At 41.2% G+C, this 23,356-nt stretch overlaps 1 protein-coding gene across 11 annotated transcripts in view; it reads left to right on the top strand.

The window, feature by feature from the left end:
* The window catches only part of LAMB4 (laminin subunit beta 4), a 111,749-nt gene that overhangs the window by 16,857 nt on the left and 71,536 nt on the right, over positions 1-23,356 (top strand). For all 11 annotated transcript variants that reach the window (XM_070264324.1, XM_070264319.1, XM_070264323.1 and 8 more), the window contains 9 exons: positions 4,006-4,163; positions 7,375-7,510; positions 10,465-10,538; positions 11,568-11,756; positions 13,125-13,188; positions 13,366-13,580; positions 14,684-14,804; positions 16,056-16,244; positions 20,802-20,981. In XM_070264324.1, the coding sequence (XP_070120425.1) occupies positions 4,006-4,163; positions 7,375-7,510; positions 10,465-10,538; positions 11,568-11,756; positions 13,125-13,188; positions 13,366-13,580; positions 14,684-14,804; positions 16,056-16,244; positions 20,802-20,981 (1,326 nt within the window). The remainder of the gene's footprint in view (positions 1-4,005; positions 4,164-7,374; positions 7,511-10,464; positions 10,539-11,567; positions 11,757-13,124; positions 13,189-13,365; positions 13,581-14,683; positions 14,805-16,055; positions 16,245-20,801; positions 20,982-23,356) is intronic.

Below are 23,356 nucleotides of genomic sequence, written 5' to 3'. Positions count from 1 at the left end.
TGTCTATTGATGTCTAAACTTCTGATTGGTTATTTATCCTAGATGCCAATTCCAGGAAATGAAAGGAAATCTGGGTTTGTTGGGTAAATAAAAGGAAAAATCCATGTTAACTAATCTAGGATCACTTATTATACAATGAAATAAAAAGGGGATAATGGAGCTAACTTTCTTCACGTATCTACCTGAAAGAAATGCTGTGGCTTTGCTTTAGAAGAATAATCTTTGCCACCAGATTGAGGATAGAAAATTCTCTGTTCAAACCGCCCCTTGGAAACCTGTGGGGAGGAGACATTATGAATACATTCCTGGCTGTAGGACTAAGATCTATGTGTGTTTAATGCCTGACAGTAATCACAGAATGACCACATTCATAGACTAGTTTATGTGGGGAATGTGTACATAAGGGAAAGAACATTATTTTTCAATAGCATTTATTTTTAGAGGGCGAGCTGAAGGAAAGAAATCCATTAAATGCAAAACAAGTCCATAAAAAAATTATTTCTTTATGTTTTTACAATGGAGAAAATTGAGGAGAAACCAAGCTTATTCCACAGTATGGTAATTATTTTTCATTTTAGGCTCGTCCCTCACACTCCTGTCTGCTGAAATCAGGGCTTGGCATAAATTTTCATGTCTCAAGGGAAAAGTATTTAAGAGCAGCTGGAAGAGGGCCTGTGCGCATTGTTTTAGAGCGTGAGATTTTCTTGATTCACCATTGAGAGGTTGATGGGGTGATTTTGAGAGAAGAGAGGATTGTTTGGGTTTTTTTCATTTTTTATTTTGTGGTAATTGCAGCTTCTCATGCAGTCGTAAGAAATAATACAGAGAGAATTCCATATGCTTTTCACCCAATTACAATCAGGAAATTGTCGTTGAAATAGTCCGCTGACCTTGTTCCAATTTCACCAGTTTTCATGAACTCATTTGTGTGTGTATGTAGTTAATTCTGTGCACTTTTATCACATGTACAGATTTGCATGGCCATCACCACGGCCAAGAGACATAACAGTTCCATCCCCTCAAAGATTCCTATTGCTACCCTTTCATATCCACACCCACCCCCAACCCTCCCTACCTCCCTAACCCCTGACAACCACAAATCTGTTGTCCATCTCTATGATTTTGTCATTCAGGAAATGGAATTATGCAGTATATAACCTTTTGAGACCGGCTTTTTTCACTCAGTGTAATTCCTTTCAGATTCATCCAGGTTGTCGTGTGTATCAATAATTCCTTTCTTTTTTTACTAAGTACTATTCCATGGTATGGAGTATCACACTTTGCTTAACTATCATTCACCCATTGTAGGACATCTGAGTTGTTTCTAGTTTTTGGCTATTATAGATAAAGATGCTATGGACATTTGTACACAGGTTTTTGTGTGAACATAAAATGTAATTTCTCTGGGATAAATACCTAAGAGAGCAATTGCTGGATTGAATGATAAGCACATGCTTAGTTTTATAAGAAACCACCATACTTTTCCCAAGAATGGCTGTACCATTTTATGTTCCCACAAGCAGAGTATGAGTGATCCAGTTTCTCCACATCCCCTCCAGCATCTTGCGTTATCACTATTTTTCATGTTAGCCATTCTGATAGGTATGTAGTGATATCTCATTGTGGTTTTGATTTGCATTTCCCTAAGGGCTAATGTTGTTGGACATCTTCTCAGGTGCTTATTTGACATCTGTATATCTTCTTCTTCAATGAAATGTCTTTCGTGCTGCTTGCCATTTTCTAATTGGATTGGTTTTTTAATGTTGACTTTTGAGAGCTCTTTATATATTGTAGATCAATAGTTTCATCAGATATGAGATTTGAATTATATTTCCCCAGTCTGTAGCTTGCCTTTTCACCTCTTTACAAGGTTTCCTCGGAACAAGTTTTTAATTTTGATGAGGTCCAATTTACCAATTTACCAATTTTTTTTTATGGATCATGCTCTTGTCACCAATTCTAAAAATTCCTCAGCTAGCCCAAGTCCCAAAGATTTTCTCCTATGTGTTATAGGAGTTTTATAGCTTTCTAGTTTTATATTTTACATGTAAGTCCATGATCCATTTTGTGTTAATATTTGTGCAAGATGTGAGGTTTTGGTTAGTTTGGTTTTTTTTGCCTATGGATGTCCAATGGCTCCAGCACCATTTGTTGAAAAGGCATCCCTCTCCCACTGGATTGCCTTTGCAGCTCAAAGATCAGTTGGGCATATCTGTGTGGGTCTATTTGTGGATTCTCTATTCTGTTCCTTTGATCTATGGGTCTAACCTTCTGCCAATGTTACACTCTCTTGTTTACTATAACTATATAGTAAGCCTTAATATCAAGTAGAGTGATTTTCAAAATTATTTTAGCTATCCTAGGTCCTGTGCCTTTCCATCCAGAGGCTATTTTATTTCTGCAAAACTGTCATGTCTGTAATTTGAATTGTGATCTAAAGAAAACTAGCGCCTAGATTTTGGCCTTGAGAATCAAACAGAATTCTAACCCTTTAATTGAATTTTAAAAGATACTGTAATGTGCTGTTCAAATATACTTTTTTTTTTTTTTTTTTTTTTGCTGAGGAAGATTCACCTTGAGCTAACGTCTGTTGCCAATCTTCCTCTTTTTGTATGTGAGCCACCACCGCAGCATGATCATTGACAGATGAGTGGTGTAGGTCTGCGCCTGGGAAACCAATCCGGACCACCAAAGTATAGCCTGCCAAACTTAACCATTAGGCCACCAGGGCTGGCCCTCAAATATACTTTTTAAAAGAAGAAATATAACGATTTCTGTAAATAGCTATCAATAAAATATTACAGTGGACACACATTATATGTGCCTTTAACTTTATATGTGTGTTAACTTTAGATTAAGACTCAGTAAGATTCTACTTTGTTTTATTCAATCTTCCCAATGATAAACAATCCATTAATATGTTAGGGGTTACAAAAGCATAACTTTAATATAATGGAGCAAATCCTGCAGACACGAAATAGTTCAGATTACCCTACTCACCCACATTCCCATATTGAGATTGAACAGTTATCTTAACTCAGAATTTAACATTTTAAAACAAATAGAATTTTAAAAATAGTTTTTAAACTGAGAGTTAAGGACACTATCTTGGAAAAGTAAAATGGAGAATTGAGGGTGACAATTGAGATAGAGTTGCCTTTGCAATGGTCTCACTTGTGACTGGATCCCTTCATGACAGATCTGTTGGATGGCAGGTCTCAAGGGCTAAGTGTGCTGTATAGACTGGAACTCGATCTCTCCCTTTATCCCGAAGGGGCATGACTTGTTCCATGGCATATCTGAACTCAACAATCCAGTTTATAAAGGAGGTCCATGGAATTTGCTTATTTTGGGAGAAAGTTATTTCCCAAAGATTTCTTAGATTCTCCAATTGATTTTGTACAAGTTGGAACTACAGGTATAAGAGGCAGGATTCGGATTCTCCTTCCTCGTGTCTGTGCATTCGTCTTCCTTATTTGCCCTACAGTGCCACACAGGGAATTCCCAGTAAATAGAGGCTATCTCAGATCAGGTTTCCTAGAAGCAGAGCCTGAGACAGGAGTTCGTGTGCAAGTGATTTATTGAGGGAGTGCTCTGAGGGGTAGAGAGTGAGGGAAGAGGAACCAGGATGTGGTCCCAGCTGGAGTCAGGCTTCAGCCTCCTTCTGTGGAGAGGTTCTGAGCACAAGAAGTGAGAGGTTCTTGCACTGCAGAGTTGATCCCAGCCTGAGCCAATGGTGCCAGCCTTTTGAACCATGTATCCATCACTCATTGGCTCCAGACTGGCCCAGGTAAGGACATGAACAAAGACGGTGTAACCCCCCAAGCTCAGAGATTTCCATCAGCTTGAGGCTGCCAACAGCATCCATGGCCAGGGTCTTAATGATCAATAGAACTGGTATTAAAAATAAACAGGCTGTTAGCCTTCCAGTTTAACCAGTTGCTTCTTTAAGCCTTCTGCTACTCTTCGACTGCCTTCTATGTAGCTGTTTCTGTTGTGTTCCAGGGTTGCTCAGTTACGCGAAGGCTCAAGATGAATGCCATAGGGGTGCCTGTCATCCCACCACCGGCAATCTCTTAGTGGGCCGCGGTGCACAGCTCACGGCTTCTTCTACCTGTGGGCTGGATGGAGCCCAGAAATATTGCATCCTCAGCTACCTCGAGGTGGGTTGGTTCTTTGTTTACTTGTTGGGACATTATTCAATCAGTGATGTAGATTTTTCCAAGTACCTCTGGGGCCATCCAGACAACTCTAAAGGAGGAGACAACACTCCTCCCAGAACATCAGAGACACAAGTGATACAATTCAAAGTCCAGGAAACCTCGGCTGATCAGAAAATAGGAACGATCTGCTTCGTCTATTTCCTGGTACCTTAGAATTAGACGGAAAGCCTTTTGGGTTCAGTCTTTGAAGAGAATTACTATAAAATGCACTGTTCTACTCGGCGGCCATGGTGATGCTCACAGAATGAACTTAATTGACTGGTTCAGTGAAGATCGAAGATCCCCGGAGCCTCAAGGCAATTGTGCGAACATGAGTTCTCGTTGTCCTGCCTTACATAGAGACAGAGGGGCTGGAGATCTATGAATTGATTGCATGCCAGCCTCACAATGCCACGTGGAAATTGTCTTGTCTAAACCCCATGAAATCCCAATGTGAACATATTTTTGTGCCTTCTTTTCCTTAAAGACCAGTTTTATAAAAGGACCAGTTGCTTTGCAGTTTTTTTCTTCCCTGTGCTCTGGGAGCAGAACAAGCATCCAAGGTCATCTGAGTATCATACCTGCTGAAAAGCCTGAAGCCATCACGTCAACCCCTCAAATGAGAGGATGTGCAGGAAGGAAGTTGGACATAAGCCTAATGTTAGTGGCCCAGGTTTTTCCATGTATTGTTCATTTAAGGCAACTCCCGGGGGTCTCTGGGAAATGCTTTGTATTCTAATTGGTTTCTAAAATAGAATAAAACGAGGATGATTATAAATAAGTGGAGACAATACCTGAGTGCTTGGCTGTATTCTAAGTTTGGGAAGTGCTTGTGTAAGAAGGCAAATTCTCTGCATGTGCAAGGTAAGGGCACCATAAGAGTTTTTGCTCAACTCTAGGTCAAGTGGGATGGATGGTCCTTCAAGTGACTTTCCTAAGTCCAGGTCCTCCAGACAAAGAAGCGGTTCTCAATTCTAATATTAGAAACTTTCCAACACGAGCATCACCCATCTTGTTCTTCAGCCACTGGCGTTTGCTTACTGTTTTCAGGAGGCAACATACTCTGACAATAATTAGAAATTAGAAAAGTCACACCAATAAAAATAGAAGTAACTCAAACTTCAGAGGATTTTTTTTGTCTAGAGAATCACAGAAATCTTAAAGATCTGAGAGCTGGAAAAAAAGCTCAAAGTATGTTCAGGCTGACAAAGTATTACAGGTGGGGCTACAAGTACTAGTCCCCACAAACATCCATGCATTGTGGAGGATGATTTTTTCCCATTCATTATCTAAGAAATTGCTACCAAGTAAAACATTGTCTTCAGAAGCTTCAAGTCAACATTGACCCATAGTGTTACCCAGGCTGGGACTCCTACATCTAGTTGCCACCATTAAGCATCCTCTGTAGCCAGTTCTGTCAAAGACTTTGCTTCTAAAATGTTTACAGAAAAAATAGTCCACAAGCCCTGAAATTAAATATTTTCCCCAATAATTTGCACAGTATTACTGGAAATACTTGGAAGTTTTGACATCTTTTGGTAGAATAATAGGGCTTCTGCTGCTAATTTTAAAATTGCACACATCTGGGGCAAACCTCCCCATATGCAGAATTGATCTAGCTTCCATTGTTCCTTACTTCCCAAAGGGCATTTTGTTTTCTTGAAGTATAAGGCTGACGGTGGCCAGTGATTCTAAAAAGATTACATGGATCTCTTGAAAAGCTGGTTTACTTTGACAAACTCTAGCTGAAACAATCATTAAAATCATCATGCATTCGTTCAACAAATTTTATTGAGTATCTACCATATGCCAGACACTATTCTAGGTAAGGAGAATACAGTAATGAACAAAATAAAGTTCTCATCCTCACTGAGCTTAAAGTCTAATGATGGAGACAGACAATAATCCAAAAACTATATAATACAGTCTCAAGTCATGATAAGGGCTTAGAAAATGTTATGTATAAAGCAGGGTACGGATAGAGCATGGCAGAAGCCGTAAGGGTGGGGAGGTGGTGGTATTTTAGATAGGAGTCAAGGAAAGTCTCTCTGAGGTGATGGCATTTAAACAGAGACCTGAAAGAAGGAGCAAGAGATAAAAATATTTGGTGGTACGTGGGCAGAGCAGAGAAGTACTTGTATAGAGACTGAGGCAGGAGAGTTCTTGGTGAGCCCAAAAAAGAGCAAGAAGTAAATATAGGTAGGAAAGAGTGAATCAAGCAAAGACAGGTAGAGGAAAAGGCAAAGAGGTGGCCCTGGTCAGGTGGCATAGGCCCTTGTAAGCCACGGTCCGGATATAAAACCAAACAATGTTCGCTGAATATTTACCAGCGCATTTGCTGTTATAGGGAATTTCCGGCACGGAGGATTGTAGTCAACAGCCCCTGCTTCCTGGAAAGTTTGCAAAAGCAGCTTTTCCAGAGTCCCACAGGTATTAGCCAGGAACAACTGTGCAGGCCATTGGCAGGCCTTTGGAAATCTTTGGAGAGTTCCTTAGGAGTTTTAAGTAAGTACAGCTGCAAGCGGATGCATTAAATTAAGCAAACTCAAAAAGTGACCTTGGCTGTTGTAACCTTTGAAAACCCATCCCAAGCAAAACCAGTGCCAATTCAATGATAAGACCTTCTAGTCTGTAAGACCAGAGGGGAGGCCTCCCTGTTGTGAATTTAACAAAAATCTTTTAGAAAATCCACGTATGATGTAAAGGTTTTGGTCATGGCAGCTTTTCTGCCAAAACTATGTCTGAGAGAGAAAGGACGACGTTTACAGATAACCTAGTGGCCAATTGTTTCATTAATTTCTTGCCAAATATTCTTTTTTTGACTTAAGGAAGTAATTAGAACTCAAATAGCATATCCTAATTATTTCTCTATAGTTTAAAATAATCTCTAGATCATCTGCTTCTTGTCTGAAAAGTAAAATACTTCCACATAAATTTGCATTTTTGCCCCAAATGGGTAAACTTATAAAATTTCTAGGTCATATTTGAATTTCATTTGTTATTGTATTTAAACACCTATTGATGGAAAAATTGATGTCTTGTTATTTCCTCTGCTTTTTATTTTTAGCCAGATTGAAAGACAAGTATAGTAAGGACAGCTTGTTTTTAAATTCAGATCAACAATAAGTCATTACAATTCTTTATTTTTAATTTTAATGATGGTGTTTTCCAGGGGGAACAAAAATGCTTCATCTGTGACTCCAGATTTCCATATGATCCATATGCCCAACCCAACAGCCACACCATTGAGAACGTAATTACAAGTTTTGAACCAGATAGAGAAAAGAAATGGTGGCAATCTGAAAATGGTATGATTAAATCCCTTGCCAATTTTTTATCTTCATATTTTTAATAAGACGTCTTTCTCTTTGTATGATTTTAACAATGTCACAGCAAGAAATTATATTGGAACGGAACAGCATCCGCTAAGAAGGGAGAACCATGTCTAGGAACAAAATTTATTTTCATTTTCAGAGAGATTATTTTCCTCTAGAGAAATCAAAGTGTATTTCAAGCCCATAACTCAGAATGTTTCACTCTTTCCATGTGGAGAAAGAAAATATCTCTGCATCCTTTTGTTCTTTGTAAAAGAAAAAAAATAAGGAAGTTTGTGAGGTGTTGGTAAAAATAGCCTAATATAAAACACACTGATGTCAACAGAATCAATAATGCCAGGGAAGTCTGAGAGTTAACACTGTGCTTTTTCCTTCTTCAACACATGAAGGGAGAGAGAAGGACATTTCGTTTCTTGCTGGAAGCCAAAGATTTTAACATAAAAATTGAATTGAAAGGATACTTGGCTACTGACTGGAGTTCTTTCCTCCTGGATTTATGCCCTTCTCTCTTCATGAACAGTTGTGATACTGAACCTCACACTGGCCCTGACCATCCACATTTCCTAGAGGCCCACTGTAAGTTTGGACCTGATGGGTGATTCTTCATGTCCCACCCCAGCCTTGGGCCTTATGTGCTTAGATCAGTGTGGGCTGGCTCCCTCACGATGCCCCCTCTTCACGACTGGTCTGGAATCCTTAACCCCCACAAAATGATTCCAGTTGCCACATCTCTCTCTGTTGCACTTTGGCCTACAATCCCTCTATTCTCTTCAGACACCTAAACGTGTTTCCTTTTGGGGACCGTAGACCGTTAAAGGGGAGTGTGGGCATAATCATAACATATAAGATCATTTAGGGCAAGCTTAACGTGAGGCTGTTTTTCTATGACATCCATTGGGCAGGTCTATGTTTGGTGTCTACTAAATGCCTGTTTGTTATGGATCCTAATTATTGATCTCTAGTTGGACTTTTCCTAATGAACGTGAGGTGGTTTTAAAGCACGGTCACCTGTCTTCATTGATGAATGGTGCCATATTTGCTTAACAGTTGTTTTGACCCACATGTCCAGCATTTGGTCCACATCTCCTCGCAGGAGGAATGCCCCTCTGTCAATGATGATTACATAGAACAAGGGTTCTCAACCCAGAACTTTAGAGAGGGGAGAGGAGATCTCCTTTCTAGAAAAGGTTGGCAGCCCTTAACACAGCCTGGAATGGGGCTGCCCTCTCAGCAGCAAACCCTGCCCCAAGCCATTCACCCTAGAACTCTAAGCTGAACCCCAATTGACTCCGGTCCAGCCCCTGTTGGCTAGAGCTGTGCTGTCCAATATTGCAGCCCCAGCCACACGGGGCTACCGAGAACTTAAAACATAGCTAATCCAAATTGAGATGTACTTTAAGTGTAAAAATATCTCATATTTCTAAGGCTTAGTTTGGGGGAAAAATGTATAATAAAGCATTACTAATTTTTAAAATATTAATTGTTGAAATAATATTTTTGGGTTAAATATATTAAAAATAATTTCACCCGATTCTTTTTACTTTTTAAACCATGGCTGCTAGAAAAATTTAAATTACACGTGACTCATATTGTAATAGTCCCCCCTTCTCTGCGGTTTCACTTTCCACGGCTTCAGTCACCCGTGGTTAACTGTGGCCCAAAAATATTAAATAGAAAATTCCAATAAAAACGATTTGTAAGTTTTAAATTGCACACCTTTCTGAGTAGCGTGATGAAATCTCACACTGTCCCTCTCTCTCCTGCCTGGGACGTGAATCATCCTTTGTCCAACGTATCCGTGTGATATACGTTACCTGCCTGTTAGTCACTTAGTAGCCATCTCGGTTATCAGATGACTGTCGTGGTATGGCGGTGCTTGTGCTCAAGTCATCCTTATTTTACTTAATATTGGCCCCGAAGTGCAAGAGTAGTGATGCTGGCAATTCAGATATGCCAAAGAGAAGTCGTAAAGTGCTTCCTTTAAGTGAAAAGGTGAAAGTTCTCAACTTACTAAGGAAAGAAAAAAATCGTATGCTGAGGTTGCTAAGATCTACAGTAACTTTATTACAGTGTATTATTATAATTGTTCTATTTTATTATTAGTTATTGTTGTCAATCTTTACTGTGCCTAATTTATAAGTTAAACTTTACCATAGGTATGTACGTATAAGAAAACACATAGTATATAGAGGGTTTGGTACTATCCATGCTCTCAGGCATCCACTGGGTGTCTTGGAATACACCCTCTGCGGATTGGGGGGACTGCTGTATGTTCTGTTGGGCAGTGCCGCTCCAGAGAGAGCAGGGCTTCCACTGTGTCCAGATTGGGGCTGACCCTCCACGTCCATGCTAGAGATGGATGGCAGCTAACTCTCTCAGTGCAAAGTCCTGGCCAGGCTACTTTCTGTCTTCTCTTCAGTCCTAGAGGAACCCACAGATCCTCACTCCAAAGGGAATCTTTCAAGCTGTGTTTTATGCTAAGTGCCAATAAAACGCTCGTTCAAATGATTGTTAGCAGCTGTGTGAAGAAAAGAGCCTGTCGATCTGTATCACAGTCTGGCTTGCTAGCTTACGTTGATGTGCAGTCAGGATTTGAGTTCAAGGAAACAAGACTTCTCTTGCCACCTGTGGGAACTGTCCCGGAACTCCCCTGGCGGTATGTAATACTGCCACACAGTGGCCATGTGCACTGCCACCAAAACGTGGATGTGGGCACAGTCAGGGTGAAACTTAGATTGCTGTCACATAGACCTTCTCCTGGGCATGGAATGGCGTGGGAAACCACTCCAACAGATGAGGAAAGAGTGTTGATCACCAGCCATGTGATTTCAAAGGGTTTTATTATAGACAAGCCACAGTGTGGGATGAAATGATAAACAGGTGTCTCTCAATATCACTGATTTCCTTCTTTCTGGCTTTTTCTTTAGGTCTTGATCATGTCAGCATCAGATTGGACCTAGAGGCATTATTTCAGTTCAGCCACCTGATTCTGACCTTTAAGGTACAGATGCGTAGGCTTGCTGCCTGCTTTATTGACTTAACATATGCTGGGCTTATGTGGAATTTCACTTCCTTGCAGGGAACAAAAAGCTGTGTAAATCCAGACTTGAGTTTTGCCATCTGGATTTTCATTCTTGAATGAAAAAAAAAATACCACCTCTCATTAATTACTAACTTATATGGTTAACCAACAAAGGCACAGCAAAAAGAAAAACTCTAAGCGCTGGGGTAATAGGGACCACAAGAACTAGTCAGAAGAAAAGAGCAGGAACTGGAAATTATTTTGAAAAATCTGGAAAGTTGTGAGCAAAAGAGGAAGAAAAATTAAAAAGTCTTTACTAAGGTTAGTTAGATGCCAGAGAAAACTCTGTGCCATTGTCATTCTTTAATCATTCATCAGAATTCTGATTTTGATGTCAGGCCTGGGGCTAAGTTTTGGTAATAAAAAATGAACATAAAATAAAAAATTATAAAGATGAAATTAAAAAACCACTAGTTGTTGCCCTCAAAGAGCTCAGTCGAGTCATGGATACTAGCATAGATCTAAATTTAAAATTATAATACAAAGAGATAAGCGTAGAAATAGGCGTATGATTAGAATGCTTGGGAGTTTGTTGATGAGACTAGACCTGCCATGGGGACTCAGGGTAAACTTTATGGTAGATTTTGAGGGTTGTGTAAGAGTTTGCCAGAGGAAAAGCATTCTAGGCAAAGAAAACTGCGTGCAAATAGCGGTAAATTATCAATTACGTTAGCTTTTTAAAAAATTTATATGCCATCTTTCTTCAATTAATAATTCACACCGCCAGGACATTTTTAAAATGGAATTGGGTTCTAGGGCAAAGCATGTGCTCATAAATACTTGCCCACTTAGTGGAAAGCGATTTCAGTGTGGTCATTGCATAATAGATTTCAAAAGCTACAAATAAAGTTTGAAAACGTGCAATTAGAAAATATAAATATTCGATCTGAAGTGGGTAATAAAATCTGCCTTTGGCCAGCACCGCTAGTTTAACTCCTTTTTTCCCAGACTTTTCGACCTGCTGCAATGTTAGTTGAACGCTCCACAGACTACGGACACACCTGGAAAGTGTTAAAATATTTTTCAAAGGACTGTGCTGCTTCCTTTCCCAACGTCACATCTGGCCAGGCCCAGGGAGTGGGAGACCTTGTTTGTGACTCCAAATATTCGGATATTGAACCCTCAACTGGTGGTGAGGTAGCATTTCCTTTCTTGCTTTTCATTGCTACAAATCAAACCTTTTTTGTTAACGCGGTTAATTTAGATGAAAACCATTTAGGTTGTGTTAACTGAAATATAACTTGAGCTGTTGGTTTTTTAAGCGTGAAAGTATCTAAGTTGAAATGAGTCCTGAATTCATCTCAAATTCAGACAAATAATAAATAACTTAGAAGAAATAATCCTGCACAAGAGTGCCCAGCTGAAGGTGAGCAGGGGCTAGCATCCAGGCTGGGCCCCAGGGCATGGGCACCAGAAGAAGGAATACCTGTTTCTAATCCTCGCAAAGGAGCCATGTAGGCTAGCAGCAGCCCTGGATCTGTCATCTCATCTCCGTGCTCTGTAAACCACCATCCGGGTGGAATCTGCCAGGAGCATGCCTCTGAGCAGAGCTGGGGACTGGCAGAGAGTCGCAGGAAGAGTGAGGTGCGGAGGTATTATCAGGTAGAGTAGAAAGAATTGGTGGCAGAAGGCACCTCCAGAATTCCCTGCCAGGTCCCAGTTGATGACGACTTGCCGTACTGTGACCCCATCACTCTACCCCAACCCAGAGCAGGAGCCCTCTTCACCAATGGCTTCACCACTTCTGCCCATAGGGACCACTTGTGCATAAAGAGTCAGAATGACTGGTTAATAGCTTTCACTCATTTTCATTCTTGGTACTTTTATTCATATGAGAAACGAAGTGATAATCTGTATCCTGTGCTAGCTGGGAGGCAATGGCTCAGCCATCTTCTAAGGTCAGGATCTCTTGCTTTTTTTTCTTTTAGTGAGAAAGATTGTCCCTGAGCTAGCATCCATGCCAGGCTTCCTCTATTTTGTATGTGGGATGCCACCATAGCATGGCTTAATGAGCGGTGTGTAGGTCCGTGGCAAGGATCCGAACCTGCGAACTCTGGGCTGCTGAAGCTGAGTGCACAAACTTAATCACTAAGCCATCAGGCTGGCCCAGGATCTCTTCTTTAAGAATATATATATATATATATATATATATATATATATATATATGTATATTATAGATTGGCACCTGAGCTAACAACTGTTGCCAATCTTCTTTTTTTGTGTGTGTTGTTTTTTTTTTCTGCTGTTTTTCCCCAAATCCCCCCAGTATAGTTGTATATTTTAGTTGTGGGTCTTTCTAGTTGTGGCACGTGGGACGCTGCCTCAGCGTGGCCTGATGACCGGTGCCATGCCCGTGCCCAGGATCCAAACCAGCGAAACCCCGGGCCACCAAAGCGGAGTATGCAAACTTAACCACTCGGCCACGGGGCCGGCCCCTTTAAGAATATATTTATCAATGATATTTTCGGGTAAAATATTATAAATTTACCTACATTTGTTTTACAGGTTGTTTTAAAAGTTTTGGATCCCAGCTTTGAAATAGAAGATCCTTACAGCCCCCACATCCAGGGTATGAACTGCTTGATATTTTTTACCCTAATTCCTTTTCTAAAATTTCATGTTAGCAGTGCCCCTGTCCTTGCATTTCTACAGAACATTCAGGGGATGTCAGTCAAGGAGGGTGCCTTGTACCCATGCAACCTAGATGCACTTTGATTTGTTATTTTCATTATCTTCCTTTCTCTAGACCTTGTGACATTAACAAACCTGAGGATAAACTTTACCAAACTCCATACCCTTGGGGACACCTTGCTTGGAAGGAGGGAAAATGATTCCCTCGATAAATACTACTATGCTTTGTATGAGATGGTGGTTCGGGGAAGCTGTTTTTGCAATGGCCACGCTAGTGAATGCGGCCCGATGCAGACGGTGAGGGGAGATGTTTTCAGCCCTCCGGGAATGGTGAGTTATTAATCCAGAAGAGCAGTTGGCTCTCCTTCCTTTCCTTCACTGTCCTGGAGCTGAATGTCAACCAGATTCTCTACATGAGATCAACAATCGAAGTGCCAGGTTTGCGTTGGGGCAGGTGTCATTCAACCTGGCCCGACAGGCCACCTGGGGGGCCCTTGGTTCCCTGGCCAAAGGTTCTTGTGAAGTCTGCCACATATGGGCATCACTGAACTAATGAGCAGAAGTCATAATTTATGATTTCAAGATAGCCCTTCTTGCTTTCTTTTTTGTTTTTTAGGGAATGTGGACTTAGTGGGAAAGAACCGTAATTTCACGTGCATTCTCTCACAAAAATTTATTGAAGGTCTGTTGTGTGAAAGAGCCGGTACTCAGGGCCAAGGTGCTGGAGTCACATCTGATATTGTAAACGGTCACTCCAAGGAACATCCTTACACTGTGAATGGCCATGTCTTCACAGTGCAGGTCTCTTCCCCTCTTGGGACTAGTCTTAAAAGAGTGATCTGTTAGAAGAATTGTTTTTTTAAGCAGAGTTCTGGGGTTGTGTCTACTAAATAATTTTAAATCATCAGCCATAATCAGACAAGGCTTCAGATAGAGGCTCTTGTAGGTTCCCACTCAGCTCCATCTATGTTTCCCCGGAAAGAGAGTTTCTCCCTTTGAACTTGCGCATTTAAGGCATTTTGTGAAAAACCAAGAGAATCACAGACCTTTTTCCAGTTTCTTCCTGTTTTCCAATTCCCTCTTTCCCCTTACGAGCCTAAACCACCCCATACACATACACACAGACACAGACACAGACACACACACACACACACACACTCCCCATTCTGTCCCTCATTTTGCTGAGGGCTGCAGTGCGTCGCCCTAAAACCACAATTCAGAAATGTCAAAAAAATTATTGCAAATGTTCACTGGACATCTTAAATTTTAAAAACTTTAAAAGCTAGTTAAGCAAATAATAAGAGTCAAGGTTGGTGTTGTAACTAGGACCCAGAGAGGCCCCATAGCCTGGTATTTCATTTTCCATTTAAAGAACCCCAACGTCCTCAAAGATAAGACCTCTTGTAACGCTGCTCATTTATCACACAATGCAGGTTCACGGGCGGTGTGTCTGTCAGCACAATACCGACGGCCCCAACTGTGAGAGGTGCAAGGACTTCTTCCAGGACGCTCCGTGGAGGCCAGCCGCAGGCCTCCAGGACAGCACTTGCAGAGGTGGGTGGACATGCGTCCTCAGCACAGACTGAGCATGCTCTGTGTTTCCTTATTTTGAAGAACGTTTAGCTTGCTTCTGTGAAGCTGCAGGCAACAAGGGTGCTGACCTTGTGGCTCCCAGCTCCAGGTGTGTGATAGTCCTCGTTCTCTCACATACAATCACCAACTTCTCAAACCCTCACACCAAAAATTAACATTCATTTAAAAAATGAAACAATATGCACGTTGTGTGGCCCCTTTCCAGAGGAGCGGCAGGGCTATGTGATGGTAATATCACTCCGGGAATTTGATGAACACCCGATTTAGTACTCAGATCCCTACTATTTCCCTGAATAATCATACATCCCATGAACGTGACCTTAAACCCATATATCAGATAATAAGAGAAATAAGGTCTAGGACAGAGTCTGACAGGATGCTGTATTTTTTATAAAATAATTAGGCTAATAAGGTGGGGTGATTTTGTAATGGGTTTGCTGCCTCCGAAATTTGATGAACTTCCAAACATACTTGTTATTCAGCTTTTTTTCCCAGACTCGGGAAAATAGGAGCTAAGAGAGTGAGTGGTCGCTAGAAGAGCTCTTAGGAAGAAGCCCCCTCCGTGAGAGACCGAGGGTGCAAGACCCGGCAAAACGCAACCAGAGCTCGTGATGTTTACAGGGGAAAACCCACAAGACAAACAGCAGAGACATTACCGCCAAGACAGACAAACTCCTCCAGACAGACTGCCCTTCCGTCCCTTGCTCTGGCTGAGCCCCAGCCGGGATGAAGATGCCCTGCAGCCTCCCGCCAGCTCCTCTGCCCATGGAGAAGGGAGGCTGGTGGGGCCCAGCTCTAGCATCTTCTCTGAGAATCCCAGTACCTACAGAACGTGCAACGTAAAAGCTTCAAAATTACAAAGCGTAAATCAGTGAAAGTACTCTTCAGTGAACAATAGGAAAAATACTACACTCTGAGGCTTCTAGATCACCCAAATGATTTATTTTTGTTTACTTGATTTTTTTAAAAACCTAAATAGTAAACGTTTCCGGAGGAGCACATTTTACAGAGAGTGTATGAGCAGAATCAGGGTACTAGAAAGATCCTTGGATAAACACCTGCTTTAACCCTTCGTGTACCTGGCATATGTGTAAAAAGAAGGCTGAGGGGCAGAAGGGGGGCAGGATGGGGACGCAGCCATGAGCCGTGGAGCGCCGGGCGGTCGTTCCAGACACCATGGCGAATGTCTCAGTAACTCCTCTCCTTTCTCAGCTTGCAGCTGTAACGGCCACTCGGACCGCTGTCACTTCAACAGCACCGTGTACCTGGCGAGCGGCGGCCTCAGCGGGGGCGTGTGTGAAGACTGCCAGCACAACACCGAGGGGCAACATTGCCATCGCTGCAGACCCCTTTTCTACAGGGACCCCCTCAAGGCCATCTCGGATCCCTACGCGTGCATCCGTGAGTCCCCAGCCTGTGACCCGATCCTTGCCACTTGTTTGAGCAAATGCTGATGGAGCAGGCCTCACCTGGGCTGCCAGGCCCCGCTGGCTTAGCAGCAGCTCGAGACTGCCGTATCTTGGGGAGTGGGCGATTGCAAAAGCACTTCGGCCCTAAGAGCTTTTCTTTCTCTGAACAAGTTGAGCCAGATAATCCAGGTCCATCCTGGTAGGCTTGTGGGGGTGGCTGATACTGGAGAATCAGGAAACTGCTCTGGATTCTCCCAGGACCAGGTGGAGGGTTTCCGAAGATGCCGCAGACGCCTTGAGCATCCTCGAGGCCAGCCCGGGGAAGTGGCTAACACTGAAACTCTACAGCATTGGACTGGCTGTAGACAATTCAGTTTTGCTGAGGAGACCATGAGCTGGCTATTATCTTGTTTCTTTTTCGTTCTTTAACCTTTAAAAGTCTTTCATTTTATCTTTAATCTCAACTTTTTTAAATGGGATATTTCACACGTTTACAAAATTATAGAGAATAATATAATAAATAACCCTTATACCCACTACCAGCTTTGTCAAAATGTTAACATCTCACCCCATCACCTTCAGGACTTTCTAAAACACTACAGGTGCTACTGATGGCCCAGGTGCACCTCCGTCCCATTTGTCCACCCTCCTTCCTAGAGATAAACTCTCATATATTTGACAATTATCGTGACATGCTTGTTTTTACACTTTGGTACTTTCTTATGTACAAACAGTATATGTTGGCATGTTTTCAAACTTTAGATAAATGATATTATGCTGTGTATGTCCTTGAGTATTTCGTTCAATATTCTATTTTTGAGATTTGCTCAAATCAGGTAGCTCTAGTTCTCTGATTTTAATTTCTCTATAGAATTCTCCCTTCCTATAAATATGACAAAATCTGTCCATTTTTCTTCTGATGCTTCAGTAAACATTCTTGTATTTGTGGCCTTGTATACCTGCACAAAGACTGTCACTAAGAGTCCTCCCTAGGAGTGGAATTACTGGGCCATAGAGTATGAACTACTTCAAAGTGATTAGATGATACTAAATTGTCCCCTAAGTGGGTGGACCGTTAACACTCACACCAACAGCGTGTAAGAATTCCTATTGCTCTATATCCTGGCCAACATTTGGTTTTGTCCCATTTTAACTTTTGCTAGTGAAATAGTATCTCATCATTAATTTAATTTGAATGTCTCTGCAGGAATGAGACTAGAGCGAGGCAAGCAAAGCACTCATGTCCCAAAATTCAAGGAAGCACTCACTCTCGGAGTCATGGAAGTACAGGTTTGACACTTGACACTTACACTAACCTGACAGTGAGGGCCTCCTTAAGTTTTGCACCCGAGGCACCTTGCTCTAGTCCCAGCACTGCTGTAGATTATTGCATAATAATGACTGCAACCTGACTTCAAATACCCAGTACCAGTTACTGGATCTGAGATCTTATTCTACTTGCAAACTAACAAGTTAGCTTGTTATTGTTCCATGGATGCTGGCGGAAGACATGAAAGTCCTGGGTCAAAGACAAAGGACTTTATTACTCATGGCACAGCAAGCAACAGGATGTTTGTATTGGTGTGAGTTCTCTTGTCCCCAAACCCCAAGTCCCATTGGGCAACTCAAAGGATACCAGGGGGATCCTGCACACCTACTGAGCTTATGTCACAGCCAAGGAACACTGAGCTGGGAGGAGTCATTGCTTTTACAGCAAGTGGAAGCAAGCGTGTTCTTTGTCCAGGGGAAGATGTTACCTCATCCCTCAAGGTAGCTTGCTGCAAACACGACCTTGAGAAATAGCCTGGGTAAAGAGCAATCAGGGCCTTGCATTGTTGGCACACTCAGATGCCTAGGACCCATGGAAGAGTGCCTCACCCAATACCCAGAAATCCTGCTTCTTAGGCTATATCATCCATATAATGTTATATTATATGGGGAGAGAGGGAGGGACTTGCTATGAAACTACAACTTCGAACTTGATATAATCATAATATATAAAATGAAGTCTTATGCAAAAGTAACTCAGCAGCCGCCTGAATGCATACAATGTCCTAGATTTCAAACTTTAAATCATCACAATGTAGAAAAAGCATAAATGAGGTTTTTTTTGCTCAGAAGACTCAGTAGGTATCTGATAGCATAAAATTTTACCTTACAAATGACCTGTTTAAAATTAATAGAAAGAACTGGATTCTCAGAAAACATATTTCTTAAATTAATGTCCCAAGTATCCTACATTTTTTTTTACCAGAATCTGTAATGACACACATCTTTTATTAATGTTTTAAAAACTATATATTCATAAAAGAAGATGAAATTGCTCTCTTAGGTGGAATCAGGAAAATGCAATGTTTGGAAACAGACAATCTAGGAATCTGGAAAGAGATTGGAAATAATGAAACCAAGTGTTTCAAATACATCAACCAGAGTCTCGTTCCTTAAGAACCACTTAGTATTAAGTTGATGGTGCTTTTGAAGGAAACGAAGGAAAGGAAATTAGTACCCCAATATAAAATTAAGAAGTCATTCTTTATAAACAAGGAGGTTTTTGAGCAAAGACAGACGAGGAGCTGGTAAAAAGTACCATCCTGAGACTCCCCAGTTTACCTAAACCCATGTTTATGTGTGTGTAAGCATGTGTATACAAATGATGTGTATTACGACTGACTAGTAGTCTCATATAAATTTTCTCTAAGTGGTCTTTGTTTGACCCTAAATATTTACATAATCAGATTCCAAGCATAAGCGTTGACTAATTTTCAGTCTTCCGTGATTAAAACACAGTCAGATGGGATACAGAAAAAACAAAGATTTGGTAGACTCAACCACTGATAATAAAAGTTTGCTAGAATTAAATTGTGTGACACCAAGCGATTTTATTGGACTTTGAGCCTAAAGGCCATGACATAGAGTTATTTCAAAATAAAGTTACCACTCACTCATCCACATCTCTTTCCCAAAAGATACTTCTGTGCATAATTAAATTATACTCTGGAACTCAGTGCTGACCCTTTATTGGGAGTGTCTCCCAAATAAAGCTGAGCTTTTTCCTTTTGGCTACTTCTAAATTGAATCCAGTTTGTTCCTTCCTTACTAGAAGGAACTGGCTTCAATTAGAAGAAAATTGTGGTTTTTCCAAACTAAACAGAACCCAGTGCTGTTTCATCACCAGTCGCAATCCAATAACAAACAATTGAAAATCGAAAGATTCTGTCAGACAACCAAGTATTTGCTTCAACGACACCAAACAACTGGTCCGAATGGGTTTTTTCCGCTAAATTCACTAACCTAAATGGTTGTTACGTAAACATAGCTTTAGACTTTAGGATTTTGTTTTTATTAGTTCAAAGCAAACTCGTATAAATATGAACATAATTGTTCCTTAGAATCAGGATATTCATTTTTCATCTTTATCACGTTCCTTAAAAGTGGAACTCCTTGGAAACACAGGACCATAAAGATGCGAGAGAACTTGGTGGTCATCTAATGTCTACAAACGCACTTCTCTCTATCAAAGCCACAATAAGTGCTGTTCCACCCTCTGCCTGGACACCTTTGATGACCACAGGGCCACTGCTCTATGGGGCAGCCCTAACCATTTGTAACTCCCACCCTCTGGAATTATTCACACTAGCAGCATCCTTTTTCGTATGACACTCCCACCTTGAGTTTTTTAAGTTTCTACTGAAAAAACAAGGGAGATGCTACTTTTGTTGCTCCTTTGCTGAGGGTAACTGTTTATCTCCTTTTCCAGCATCTCTTCATCCAAGTTTTTGTCCCACCAGCCGATGTCCAAAGAGAAAACAAAGATATCAACATTTCTTGCTGTTCCCTCTCTTTCTTTCTTGTCGGTGCTCCTTCCAGGAAGAATCAAAAAGAATGATAGCGCTTGTCCGTGCACATATTTTTCTGTGATGGGGCGGAACAGACTTACTTTCTTAAGCATGTTTCAGAGATTCAGCAGACATTTTGTGTGATTTTTTTTTCTTTCTTTCTCGTATCCCTTGATGCCTTTTCTATATATATGTATTTGTATTTACACATACATTTCATTACAGCATCCCACTCTAATCTGTCTTGACCTTATTTTCACTTTTAGAATCCTTTTTTAAAAATCTTTTTTTTTAGCGAAATGAAATTCACATAACATAAAATTGACCATTTAAAAATGAACAACAATTCACTGGCACAATGTTGTGTAACCACCATCTCGCTCTAGCTCCAAAACATTTTCATCACCCCCAAAATAATCAATCTATTCTCAACATCCAGTTTTCATTATAATAGCAGCCTTCCTCTGGTCTCCTTACTTTAGAATCATTTAAAAGTCTTAAAAAAAAAATGTATGGAATTATTCAACATTTTCCAAGGCCAGAGATCTGGGAACATTTCTGAGCAGCCCTTGCCCATTGATGTAATTATTTAAACATATTTAACGATTTAAAAACAAAGTAAAATAGTTACAGTGTGGGTAAAATGCTGTGCTTTTATTTCAGGTTTCCCGCAATTTGCAATTAACTAAGATAACGCATGTCTGTGTCCCCAGCTTGTGAATGTGATCCTGACGGGACCATATCGGGTGGCATTTGCGTGAGCCACTCTGACCCTGCCGTGGGGTCTGTGGCCGGCCAGTGCTTGTGTAAGGACAACGTGCAAGGAGCCAAGTGCGACCAGTGCCAGCCCAACCACTACGGACTGAGCGCCGCCGACCCCCTGGGCTGTCAGCGTAAGTCAGCAGCGGCTGGGTCGCCAACCTGGGGCCTCCCTCTGTCAGCCCTACAATTCAGTCACTGGAAATACCCGAGTCCTGCCAGCTTCTGAGTTTTTCAAAGAGATACAAACCTCAGGCAAATTTTAGTAGAGAACATTTCTCCGTGGTTTGCCAAATTTATCATAAAGTACCAGCAGGGGGCGCTCACATTTTTGCCGCAGGAGCAAACACAGGGAAAAATGCCCCAAAAATTAACGCCAAGTTGCGAAACTTTTAGAAAAATGGCCTCTGCTAGGATTCTCCCATACAAATTCTTTAAATTACATTACGCATGTTTTCATAGTGTGATGACTTCTTAGGCGATTTCCAAGTAGTGATTTCTTTTCCTTTCCTTGTTTTAATTCTTTTTCCCCTTTTCTCTCATTCCTCTTAGTAGTAGCCCTATGTTCTCTGACAAAGGGAAGAAAAACATTAAAGAACCGAGGGAGGAGGGTTGTGGGGAAAGAAAAAGAACCTCAGAGCTTTCTGGGGCCAAATGGGGAGACTGTTGGCTCTAGGATCATAGAAATTTAGAGCTGCCTGGAGTCTCAGAGAGTGGCAGATTCCTCAGGGAATCCGGGTAAATAATTGCCCTTTGGTCACAGCGTCATGCAGTATATTTTTGCCCATATAAGGAACTATGGATTATTTGCATGTTTAGAGAGCAGCATGCTGAATCCTTCTGCAATAAAATGCTCTTCTTGAGTTTGATGGCAAAATTAAATTTCAGGATAATGAATTCAACAGTCAAGCCAGTTTCCCATCACACCTTCAGCCCTTCAGGCATTTCTCCTGGTTCACTGACTAACCTGATGCCCTCTGGGAATGGGCCAAATACTGATTTTACTTTTGTTTTTATTTCCTTTTGTAGCAGCTTTAGTGAGATATCTTTCACGTATCATACAGTTCACCCTTTAAAGTGTACAATTTGATGATTTTTAGCATAGTCAGAGTTGTGTGACCATCACTACAATCAATTTTAGAACACTTTCATCACCCCAAAAAGAAATCCCATACCCTACTTCTGGCTATATACCCAAAAGATTGAAAGTAGGGTCTTGAGTAGATATTTGTACACCCGTATTCATTGCAGCATTATTCACAACTGTCAAAAGGTGGAAGCAACTCAAGTGCCCATCCGTGGGTGAATGAATAAACAAAATGTGGTATGTACATACAATGGAATATTATGCAACCTTAAAAAAGAAAGTTCTGACACATGCTACAACATGAGTGAACTCTGAAAACATTATTCTAAGTGAAATCAGCCAGACACAAAAGGCCAAATATTTCTGATCCCACTTATGTAAAGTACCCAGAATAGTCAAATCCATAAAAACAAAGTAGAATGGTGGTTGCCAAGGGCTGGGGGAAGGAGTGGGGAGAGAAATTATTTAATGGGTATAGAGTTTCAATTTTGCAAGATGAAAAGAGTTCTGGAGATGGAAGAATCCTGGAGTTGCATGACAATGTGTGTGTACTTACTACTATTGAATTGCATACTTAAAAATGGTTAAGATGGTAAATTTTGTTGTATGTATTTTACCATAAAAAAGAAAAACAAACCCCATACGCTTCAGCTACCACTTGCCTATCCTTGCATTCCACCAGCCCTAGGCAAGCGCTAATCTGCTTTCTGTTTCTATAGATTTGCCTATTGTGGATGTTTCATACAAATGCAGTCATATAATATGTGGTCTTTTGTGATGGCTTCTTTCACTTAGCATAGTGTTTTCAAGGTTCATCCATTTTGTACCGTGTATCAGTACTTCCTTTCTTTTTATGGCTGAATAATATTCCATTGTATGGATATACCACATTTTATTGATCCATTCATCAGTTGATGGACGTTTGGGTTGTTTCCATGAACGCTGGTTTTTCCTGCAGAGGAAATGCATTTCTTGCTCTGGTTCCATAATTTCTTAGCCTTCGCAACATAAGCAGATATGTCTATGGGTGGAAGAGAAAGAAGAGGGAGAGAATAAAAAGAAAAAGTAACAAGCGTTATGAAAGAGAAAGAAGAGAAATAATAGATGCAACTGCCAGATAGGAGCGTCAGTAATAGCCTTGCCCCTAGTCACCCGACGCGGCCAGCATCCCTCAGAATCGCTTTGCCAGGCACTCCAGTGTTCATGACTTCCTCCACTTCCTTGTCTCTCCTAATTGCCTTTGAACTACATGAGGGCTCTGGAAGTGTCTGGTGTTGGATTTCCTGTGCAGGGTTGTATGCAGTACAATAATCCTGCAGCCAAAGAGACAATAAACTTGGCAGGGCGGGCTGCTCTGTGTCCTTGTAGCCACGTGTTTTGCTCAGTGTGAGCTCTTACGGACATTTACAAGAGTGGAGAAAT

The sequence above is a fragment of the Equus caballus genome, chromosome 4, assembly GCF_041296265.1.
Source record: "Equus caballus isolate H_3958 breed thoroughbred chromosome 4, TB-T2T, whole genome shotgun sequence".
NCBI lineage: Eukaryota > Metazoa > Chordata > Mammalia > Perissodactyla > Equidae > Equus > Equus caballus.
The sequence above is the reverse complement of the archived record's forward strand: the minus strand, read 5'-3'. Positions and strand labels throughout refer to the sequence as shown.